This window comes from Rutidosis leptorrhynchoides, chromosome 7 (assembly GCF_046630445.1).
Source record: "Rutidosis leptorrhynchoides isolate AG116_Rl617_1_P2 chromosome 7, CSIRO_AGI_Rlap_v1, whole genome shotgun sequence".
NCBI lineage: Eukaryota > Viridiplantae > Streptophyta > Magnoliopsida > Asterales > Asteraceae > Rutidosis > Rutidosis leptorrhynchoides.
Genome location: NC_092339.1, coordinates 159,676,187 through 159,688,056, shown reverse-complemented (window position 1 = coordinate 159,688,056; position 11,870 = coordinate 159,676,187). Strand labels below are relative to the sequence as shown.

The 11,870-nt window shown below is 42.7% G+C and overlaps 1 protein-coding gene across 1 annotated transcript; it reads left to right on the top strand.

Moving 5' to 3' along the window:
• Positions 1-2,312: 2,312 nt before the first annotated feature.
• On the top strand, positions 2,313-2,621 carry LOC139859730 (uncharacterized). Its single transcript, XM_071848505.1, has one exon. It carries the CDS (start codon positions 2,313-2,315, stop codon positions 2,619-2,621), a length of 309 nt encoding a protein of 102 aa, XP_071704606.1.
• The last annotated feature ends 9,249 nt before the right edge of the window (positions 2,622-11,870 follow it).

Genomic DNA, 11,870 nt, shown 5'->3' with positions numbered 1-11,870 from the left:
TCGCTCGCCAGTTTCCGGTTTAAGTGCTTCTTGGATGCCTACAAAGGATATCCCAAATACAAATGGCTGAGGAAAATGAAGAGAAGACCGCGTTTCACACAGACCAAGGGATATACTGCTACACCAAGATGCCCTTCGGATTGAAAAACACGGGTGCTAACTATCAGCGCACTATAGATGCAGCATTCGCTAAGCAAATTGGGCGCAACCTTGAGGCATACGTTGACGACCTCGTCATCAAAAGCACCACTAAAGAGCAGTTGCTAGCTGACATCCTTGAAACATTTGACGCGCTCAGGAGCATCAATATGAAGCTTAAACCCGCTAAGTGTAGCTTCGGGGAAGAAGAAGGAAACTTTTTAGGGCACATTGTAACTCTGCGAGGAATCAAAGCGAATCCAAAGAAAAAAGAAGCGATTGAAAAGATGCCTTCTCTTAAAACAAAAAAGCAGGTTCAAAGCCTCAATGGAAAGTTAGCCGCATTAACGCGATTCCTATCCAAGGCCGCAGAAAGATCGCTCCCGTTCTTTCATACATTGAAAGACCGCTTCAAGAAGTCAGATTTTAAATGGACTGATGAAGCAGAAAAGGCATTCCAAGAAATTAAGCGCTCCTAAAAAATCTCCCTACGCTAACAGCCCCTATCTCGGGCGAAACTTTGATACTTTACCTTGCCATATCTAAAGAAGCTATTAGTTTCGTCCTTGTTGCCGAACGAGGAGATGCGCAAATGCCCATATACTTTGTTAGCAAAGCACTGTCGGGGAGTGAGTTAAACTACCTCCCTATAGAAAAGCTGGTGTTCGCGCTGGTCATCACTTCCTGTCGACTGCGCAGGTATTTTCAAGCACACCCGATTATGGTGCTCACTGATCAACCTATTCGGAAACTACTCTGTTAGCCAGAAGTATCGGGGGGTGGGGGGTGACTAAATGGGCAATTGAGCTGGGCGAGCATGAAATTGCGTATTGCGCTAGAAATGCTACTATGGGTCAGTTGATGGCAGATTTTCTGGTCGAGACAGCCGCCGATATGCAAACAATCTACGATCCTAAACAACTCCCCGCGCCCTCTCCCGAATTATGGGAATTACACACCGATGGCATAACAAGCTCTGAATGCACCGGAGCAGGTTTAATCCTCACTGGCCCACATCAATAAGAGCACACGTATGCGCTGCGATTCAATTTCAAAGTAACAAACAACGAAGCAGAATATGAAGCGCTACTCGCAGGAAGCGCTACTCGCAGGAATGCGGATAGCCCAGGAAATAGGAGTAAAGAAACTACAAGCTTATGTAGATTCACAATTGGTAGCTAATCAAATAAATGGCACGTTCGATGCTAATGACAAATCTATGCAGTCATACTTATCTCTGGTCCACTCTTTGGCGGATACGCTCACCGATTTCAGGATCAGCCAAATACCGAGAAGTCAAAACAAACAGGCAGACATACTCAGCAAGCTGGCAGCTCTTACGTTTAACCATTTAGAAAAAATATACTGGTAGAACAAATTTTCAAAAAATCTGTCGAGCCAGATGTGACAATTGCGTCAGTCGAAGGGGAAGAAAAGACTTGGATGACGTATATTATCGAATTCCTGGGGACCGGATCCCTGCCAAAAAATGAGAAAGAAGCAACAAAGATCAGAGTGAAGGCACCCAATTACGAGCTACTAGGAGATATCATGTACCGGAAATCCTATCTCGGCGCAACCCTGCGATGCGTGGGGCCAAAGGAAGCCGCGACAATCATTGATGAAATTCATAAAAGATCATGCGGGTTACACTCAGGCTTCAGGACAGTCACCGAAAAGATCAAGCGGCTAGGGTATTACTGGCCAAGGATGTATGCCGACACAACAGAAATAATAAGGGTTTGTTAAGAGTGCCAACTACACGCGCCGATTAGCAGGGCGCCCCAGCATCCTATGATACCGATCACATCACCATGGCCATTTTACAAATGGGCCATCAATATAGTGGAACCCTTCCCAAAAGGCGCATGGAATGCGGAATATTTGGTGGTCGCTATTGACTTCTTCACCAAATGGGTAGAAGCGAAGCCCCTGCGCACCATAACTAGTAAGCGGGTCAGGGACTTTTTCTGAGAAAGCATCGTATGCAGGTTCGGAATACCTAATGAAATCGTCAGCAACAATGGTACGCAATTCGAAGGTAACCCTTCCCCAGCTGGTGTCAGGACTTAAACATTAAGCAAAGTTTCACCTCCGTCGCGCACCCACAGGCCAACGGTCAATGCAAGGTTACGAACCGAGATATCATACACGCTATCAAAGCAAGGCTAGGAATGAATCGCAAAGGATGGGTGAACGAATTGCCAAAAGTTTCGTGGGCGCATAGAACTACATACAAGAACAGCACGGGAGAAATGCCGTTTAGTTTGGTATATGGCTATGAGGCGGTGATCCCAGCAAAGATAATTATCCTAACTGAAAGAATGTTGTCATACAATGAAGAAGGAAATGATGAAAAGCTGCGCACCAATTTGGACTACACGGAAGAGCACAGAGAAATGGCGGCGATTCGTGAAGCAACCAACAAACAGCGCATCACAAAATACTACGATAAGCGTGTGCGGAAAAGAGTATACAAGTAGTAGGAGATCTTGTGTGGCGCGACAATCAAGCGAGCAGGGCCCAAAATAATGGAAAGTTGGGGCCAAAATGGGAGGGAACTTACAAGATCATTGGGATCAGTAACACCGAAACTTAAAAACTGGCAGAGCTCAAGGGTAATCCAATTAAGCGGACATAGCATGCTACCGCGCTTAAGAAATGTTACATGTAATATAGAAATTAGGAGAATTGATCACTCACCTACTTTGTCTAGATTTACATGTAATTACTAAAACAACGCGCCTTTGTAGGTCGACCGTGTACTGCGTTATTATAAAATCGTATTTTCGATTATATTAAAGCAACAAGTCATTGTCAATTATTTCTCGTACCTTTGAAAGTAGAATAGCTATTTGAATTAAACTGCACGCGCACAGTAATATACCAGCGCGTTCCTGCCTCTTCAAGGGATGACTTTCCCTAGCTCCAGTGCGGCAGAAGTCTGTTTGGCGACATACTAGACTATTTACCAGAGAGCGACGGTCATTGGGTTGACCTAGTTCCACTCGAGCAGACCAAGGGATCTGCAAGTCATGGCTATAAACAAAAAGTTTTAGTCGCGCTTGACCACAGTCCCAAACTTACGTTTGGAAGACTCTTAGACGCGATTACGAGCACACGATCTGAGTGTACGTTGAGTGCACATCAATGCATATAAAGATTAGCGATAGGACGCCAAGGGTAAAAATAACAACGTTATAGATAACAAAGCAATAATATGAGCAATCAATGTGTCACAAACTTACATCACAATAGTATATTTTTTATTTTAAAAAAAATACACATGTTACAAAATATTACACACGCCATAACACATTATTACATTAAAAAATAGGCCTACAATTTTGAGTTCACTAAATCTCACGCCGTCACATGCGGATCACGCGACAACTCTTTCAGGAGAGGAATAGGAATGTGGTGCAGGGCCATAAAAGCTTTCCTAGCCTTCTCGCGCGCCTCGGGTATGAGGCAATCTTGAATAGCTTTAGGGAGAATGGCAGGCGTCTGAATATTCTCCTTTATAATATCCCAGAAGTAGAGACGTTCAACATCCTGGATGGCTTTCAACGCATATTCATAATGATCACTCACGACATCGTTGTTCAAAGCATTGTCCATTATGCGAAGGAGACCTGCCTTTAGCACCCTAAACTCAAGAGTAGCAGACTGCGCTCGCTGCTTTAGATTTGCATACTGAGCCTTCAGCGTGCGAATAGTTTCCTCTTGATCATCATTCTGGCGATTCTCGCGATCTAGCTGTATCTGTATTTCTCCGTTGGCCTGTTGCGTCTTCTCAAGCTTTCCACAAAGGCGCATCACCGTGTTCCTCATTATGGACATCTCGTCGCCAGAAAAACCATCACAGGGACCAGGACTTTAGACATTCTTACCCTTCGGGTAACCCGTAGGGCTGGTGAGCCCTCCTTCACTAGAAGAATTTCTATTCACTTGAATAGGGGACGGATGAAGTCCATCGGCGCTCTTTTTCGCGCTAGGTCCACCACCATCTGATCGGAAAAAATGATCAATAACGTAAAGGGATGAACGATCACATAAAAAAAAGACACAAAACATAACAGAAGTAGAAGCTGCCGCAACCGGGCGCTTAGCCAAAAAAACTTTCCCCACAGGCATACGATCCACCGCCACAGATGCGGATGTTGAGAACTCAAGATACTCAGCAAATGATATCGCTGCAAAAGTAAACGAAGTCATTAAGGAGAAGAATTAGATAAGGTAAGTTGAAAGCCTTGCATACCTTGAAGATGGCAGCTAAAGTGAGGATAGTAATTGGGGTCTGGCCAATGCTTGGATATACCACCCACGTATAAAATGTAATTATTGAATGCACGCAACTGTATGGCACGACCCACACACTTATACAGCATTGACTGCTCGCTAGAACGTAGAGATAGCGCTGAATTTAAACTCCCGTCAAAACCATATTGCCAGGAACCCGCATTTGAATAATCCAGAGGGATGAACGTGTCATCCACGAAGAAGTAGCATTCTTTCCAGTTTGGGGGAGTTTCCTCCACTGGTCCAGCGGTAAAACGAACGTTATCACGAAAAGCGAACCAACTAGTATCGAGTCGTTCAAAAGAAATATGTTCTTAAACAAATTCACCATCGGAATAAAGTCATGCGCTCTACACCACATTTGGAAAACGATAAAATGACAGGCACTATCAGGGTCTAGCTGACCCATACCTATGTTAAAATGTGAAAGAATGCACATAAAGAAATTTGTTGGCGGAATGCGCAGATCCCCTCGCTCAAAAACTACGCTATATACAGCCACTTACCCAACAGGAGATCAGTTGGCTCGATATACACGGCCAGGAACAAGGGGTGATAACGACCCCATTGGAGGATAGCGCTTCGATAGATGCGCTACGTATTGAGGTGTGATGGATGAAGGAATGAAACCAACACTGGAAAGATCTGCGCAAGAAGACATGTCGAAAGTTGAAAGTAAAGGAAAAGTGAAAAATGAAAGGGGAAGGTCTATTTATAGAAGAAAAAAGGACGGCTGTAAATTATCCTTACCGTACACGTGTCAGAGTATGTCAAAATTTAATGCAATGAAATAGGTGATGTGACGGCTGTCACGTTACATCTGCTATAGGGTTGACAGTAGCTGAGTTCGACACCATACGCAATACTTGTACATAATATCGAACTGGGGGGACTTAATGATACGCACACCCGATTAGCTCGTGTTGCGCATCACACTTGCACCATGTGTGCACAGCCCTCGCGCTACAGCACTCAGGCTCAAGTAAATGTGCGCTAGTTACGTCTAGCGTGCTGAAAGAGGATGACGTGTCATGTACTTACCACGATCTCTGCAAATTACAGACAACCAGTATAAAAAGTAATAGTACTGTTCCCTGGTCCCTTCTCCTAGACGTTCAGGCAGTACAGACAAGAAAGCAACATGGAACACGTGGCACCAATAGAAAAATGTCACTGTAGCTATAAATCACTGACTCGAATCACAATGCAAGGGCATTCCATTTCTGGGATTTACACACATACTATTTTAGGTATTAAGGTACGAACTAGCCGCGCTATCTATATAGTGCGATTATACCCGTGCTACCGGACTTATAGCATTTCACTAGACATTCTTGATAGCAGTCGTTAACGGGACTTCCCGTTGATGGTGGGTCTATGTTTAACCACCCCCGCTGAGATCCTCATCTCGCAAGGGGTTATTCACGGTACTCTGGACCGGAGACTTAAACTCAGTTGACCCTTAAATCCCCTTTCTTTGATGTCATGCATGGACCGAACCCGACCTGAATATTCTATGCTTGATTATTTACACCTCAAAATAAGTTAAATGAAATTGTGATGGTATGTTGCTTGTATCTATCTATCTATCTAATAAAAAAATGGAGAATATTGGGAGTTATGTTTAAGCATTGATTAAAAAATTGTTATTTTTTTTATATTATAACGTATTTTTTATATTTAAATTCAATTGGTTAATTTATTTATGAAGATATGTAGATTCATATTGTAAATATTAATTTTGCAATTAATGCTTAACCATATACGGGCTATATTTACCATTTTTCTAAAATAAATGCTTAAAAGAGAGTATGATTAATTAATTTTTATATTAATAAATATAATTGTTTAGGATAAAAAAACGTGTAAACATAAAGAGTTTCTTAAGATATGGATCTATTTGGGTGGTCCTTGCAGGTAAGTCTGCACGTCTGTTTTAAGAAATCGTTTAAATTAACATATATAGTTTTAAGGAATATTTTAGTACATATAGTAAAATAGTCAATAGTAATATAGGAATGTTAGTAAACAGTCTCTAAAGAAGTGAATATAAATATATGTAAGACCCAAATATTTATTGTACATAAGAGTATAAATGGCGTACATAAAGTGTATGAAGCTTGACGTAAATTAAAAAACTCAAATACTTTTCAGACCATTGTGTGCGCCACGCACCACTAGGTGGGTGTGCCGCGCACCTTGCCAGTGACAGTTTTCTATCTTTTTCCAATTAGAATTAAATGAGGGACATTTTGGTCTTTTCACTTGGGGACGGATCTGAAGCCATATCAGCTGGTTTGGACCCAACTTTGGATCATTTTCACATCCATAAACACTCTCAACTATCTTAGAGAGAGAGAGAGAGAGAGAGAGAGTTCTAGAGAGAGAATTTGGGGTTTTGGAGAAAAAGGAGCTTGATTTGATCAATAGCTCGGGTTTTAAAGTTGTTCACCTCGTTCCTAGCTACGTTTTGGTTGTTGTGGTAAGTTCTAACTCCGAATTTCAATGTTTGATTTGATATTCAAAGTTAGGGTTTAAACTTGAATTGTAGAGAAACCAATTTAAACTCTTGAAGTGAGTTCATTGATGCTAGTAATCGGGTTTATTGTTGTTGTTGGTGGATTTTGGGTTGGAAACCGACTTGGCCATGATTTAGGACTTGTAATTGGGTTAATCACTAGGTTTGGTGATTATGGAAGTGTTGGAAACCATTTTAGTGTATTTAAAAGACTAATTTTTGAATTGAGTCAAAATTAGGGTTTATGGGTGATTTTGAGAATGATAAGTGTTTAACACTTGTGTATGGGTTTAATTGGCATATTAGGACCATTTTCACTTGTGATAGTGATTATTGGCTAGTTTGGGCGCGTTTTGTGCTTGGAAGTGCAATTGGTTTAAATTGCACTAAGTGTCGTTTTGAGTTGGTTTGTAAATCCACTCTAAGTGTGTTACTTGTATTGTGATATTGGAATAGGTACATTCCATCGGCGAGTTGCGAATTATTCGGTAGCTTTCATCAAGACGACAAGGTGAGTGTTAATACCCTATGTGCATATATATGTGTAGGATGGGTGCGGGTCGGGTGAAGTGGTTCTCGGTTATAGAGCCCACTTCACATGTAGGTGGATTTGATGGACTTGTGTAATAGGTTCAATTGACATGGTTGTGCATTTTGGTTGACTACCTTTGGCGAGGTGCACACTTTGTGTGTACGTTATCACATATGCTTGTGATGTGGATTATACAACCCCAATGGCGAAGGGTTGGTATTGAGTTGTGATTGGAGAAGTGGATCACGCGTAGATGCAGATTCACGATGACGGTGCAGTTGGGTCATCTTATTGAGGTAGTGATCTCGTGTGGTTGCGGATTCACTAAGGCTCGTGTAGTTTGGCCAACCTTGATGTTGTTGTGGTATTGAAGATAGTAATCTCGTGTGGATGCAGATTTACTAAGGCTCATGTCGTTCGACCAATCTTCATCTTGGTATTTTGGGATTTGACTTTTGGTATTGGGTTAAGGGGTTAACCTTGGGCGTTGTGCGCTTTATTGTTATATATCGTCATATTATTGTGATGTAGCTAACCCTCCGTGTGTAGCTTGTTGGTGTTGTTCATAGCATCGTTGGTGAACTTACTTGTTGATTTATAACTTGTTATATAGCGGTTGAACGGTATGCTTAGTTTGCCTTATACGTGGATGCTCCGGTATGTGTTAATTGATTATTTGTGTGGCGTGTCCATTTTATGCATATATATATGTATGTAGTATATTCTCACTCACTAAGCATTAGCTTACCCTCTCGTTGTTTTCATTTTTATAGATTTGCATGGATGCGGTTGCTCGGGTAAGCGTGGGAACTAGTGGACTCGCGTAGTTGCTTTAGAAGATCTTGCTTTTGGATTGATTAGGATTGGGTAGTGTATCTCAATCGCCATGCTCGGTCTTTATTTTGTGTTAAAAATCATGTGGTCGGAAACTTGTATTTTGTACAAAAGTCGTAAAACGGCCGATGTGGTCCCGGTGTCGTAAAACTCATTTTATTATTGAACCGTGTTAGTTTTAACTATTATTAAATGTTGTGAAAACCGTTTCGTCTAAAAGTGTCGGGAAGTGGGAGATCATTAATCGAAAAATGAAAATTTTGGACAGCAAGCTACCAGGCTATGTGCGCGCCGCACACATATGGGGCTGCGCGCCGCGCACCCCTTCTGTATAATTTTTTTTTATGTTGCATATTCGGTTGGATAGCGGGTTGGGTCGTTACAAGTGGTATCAGAGCATGGTCTAAGGAATTTAGGTGACTTGAGATAGGCGCCTAGACTTAGACTTTTTATGTGTGCGTATTTGTTGCAGGACTTGTAGGATTACGGGTCGGAATGGGAACTTGCTAGTGCCTTAGCGTGTAGGTGAACTAACTAGGGTATTGGCTTGTGTTGTGACATTATTCTTGCGTGTGTTTATGTCGCGTAGGATATTTGGTTGTGTTGTTTATATCATCGAGCGAGGCGGTCGTTGTACTAACAAGTTGATACGGCGTGTGCACGTAATAAGGACTTACAAACCTTATTACGGGTGCAAATCATGTCTAACAAGTGATGTACGACGAGTGTTGAGCAAGATGGGGCGGTCTTGTGTGTGGTTTTACGTTCGTGGTCTAATCGTTTTGCATTCCTTAGAATGAAGACGAAAGATGGTTACGGAACGGACGAGACTATTCATACGGGGAAGGATGAGTTAACGTTAAAGATTGAGGCTTCGTTCGAACGATATGCCTCGGTTTTCGCCGACAAGGTTAAGCAAGAACTCCAAGAGGCAATCGAAGGACGGGTGACCGAAATGGTCCGAGACCAAGTGACTAAAGTCGTAAGGGAAGAGTTTGAGAAGAGGTTTTCCAAACCTCGAGGTAGTGACAATGACGAAGTACTTGCAAGGTCAGAGTCACATGGTGCTCCTGGTAAGAGGGCACGAAGTACGCCTGAAGGCGTCGGGAATGTGAAGAAGAAGAGTAAGAGGGGTTACATGCCTACGTGTTATAAGTGTAGAGAACGAGGTTATTTGGCACGAGATTGTATGGGTGTACCTTCAGGCACGATCAGGTGCTTTAATTGTCGAAAAGAGGGACACCGGAAGTCGGCGTGTTCTGAATCGTTTGACGACCGGGTTAAGAGGTTAGAGCGAGACTACATGATGGGAAGTGGGGAACGGAAGCCCAACGATGCTGCATTAGGTACTCCTAGTGTGATATTGTATGTTGTTCGTTTGTAATAACATGCGGTGTGGACGTAAGTCTTAATTAGACTTCATTCTCCGCTGAAGATAATCCGTAGTGAGCGGGCGGTTTACGCTTATGGTATCGGGTCGTTAAGCTCGTTCGAGTGAGACCGTTAAGATTGCGATTGTGTTGTGCGTATTATTGTTATGGGTGACGTTCCTAATGGAATTACCCTACGGTGAAGTTTTGATTGACGGACGAAGGGCGTAAGACTTGGTGCAACCAAGCATTCCTTAGTGTTGGGAAATGATGCTACCAAGCCATGGTTATGGGCTTTGGTGTTAGGATGTTAGCGCGTGTTTGCTTTCGTGTTGAAGTTGATGAACCATGAGGTTCGACGGGTGGATGGAACCCTTGAGATCTAGTGTTATGGATCTCGATGTATGTTGGTAATGGAGTCTACGTGACGCGATGTTAGGTGCCTCTTTCATACCTACTAGTGGTATTCGACTCCGATGGTGTTGCGGTTACATTGTACTTAAGGTACCCTATAGAAACCCTTAGGTACATGAGTGACTAAACGGAATTTGACAAGCCATAGCAATCGGACGATTGCAAGGGTGAGGTTTTGTGTTCGTGTTAGTGAATGATTTGAATGAAGTGGAGAAGGATGATCCGAAATCCTTCGTTTGCTCAAGGTTGGAGCAAGGTATCGTGATGGGTATGTTGTGAAATACAAGACGGATGGATTTTGTTTTTTCTTTAGCATGATGGTTGTATGAGTCTCGGTGAGACGGAGACGGACTCGACGTTGACTAAATCAACAATGAGTGAGTAGTGGATTCGCGGGATACCTTTATCTCGATGATGTGGTTATGGAACGGAATTCTTAGTGGGGGAGTTTGAACTCTCGCACGAGGATGTTTTAGTGTGTTGATATTGGACGATGCTCATATGGATTCGGAGCTAGCGTTGAGACCTACGTTGGTCGATTCTGGTAAAAGTACGGTTTGGAATAAATTGTACTTATGGTTTTGGATTTAAATTACCGCCAAGGTGGTAATGTGGTGAATCCCTTTGAGAGATAATGGACGTATTTGACGAGCAAGATGAGATCCCTTGGTTAAGGGATGTGCGTGTCGGATTCTCTTCTAAAGAACTATTGTTTTGTGCTAATGTACGATATAGGTGTCTCTTGCTTGATTGTGGTGGCATTGTGTACACGTACGTGTGATGCGTGTGCAAAGATTTTCGATGTGAGTGGAATGTTTCTAAGTATGTGTATATACCTGTCGTTTGGGATGGATGGTTAGTGTATTCCATTAGGACTCACTATGGTGTAGCAGTGCGCGATGTTACACTACTCGTTGATTGAGGCCAAAAGAGCTTATGTGATTGGTGGGTTATGGCCGTTGACTCCGTCCGCTAACTTCACCATAGGAGTAGTGTTATATCGGTATGGTATAACGTTATCGGAATGGGAGTATCATTCATGTGTTGAGATTTTGGGAAGTGAGTCGCGTGTAGTTCGGATTCACAATGACACGTGTGGATGCGGCCATTCTATTGAGGAGTGAATCACGTGTGGATGCGAATTCACGATGACGCGTGTAGTTCGGTCATCTTATTGAGGAAGTGAGTCTCGTGTAGTTCTGATTCACAATGACACGTATGGATGCGGTCATTATATTGAGGAAGTGAGTCTCGTGTAGTTCGGATTCACAATGACGCGTATAGATGCGGTCATTCTATTGGGATAGTGACTCTCGTGTAGTTCGGATTCACTAAGGCGCGTGTAGTTCGGCCAATCCCGATCGTTGTTGCGGTGAAGGTAGTGAGTCGCGTGTGGTGCAGATTCACTAAGGTGCGTGTAGTTTCGGCCATCCTTCATGTGGTTTGTGTTGAGAACTATTTGTTGTTTTATATACCAATGGTGGGGTCGTCAGGACCATGTTGTGTGATTGGTGATGCGATAGCTGTGTTTCGCTCACATGTTGTTACGGGTGTGACAATAGTCGATTTTGTACACCTTGGGATTTACATTGCCATAGTCATTTTGGACGCTAGCGGATTTTGTCGTTTGCTTACGACTTTATGATAGTTGCGTATTAGTCGTGTGGCGCGCTACAAGGGATGTAAGTGATAAATGTTATCCGTAAAGATTCGCTTTTGTTCGGTCTTCATCGTTTTGGTTGTTGACCTTAGGTTGAAACTT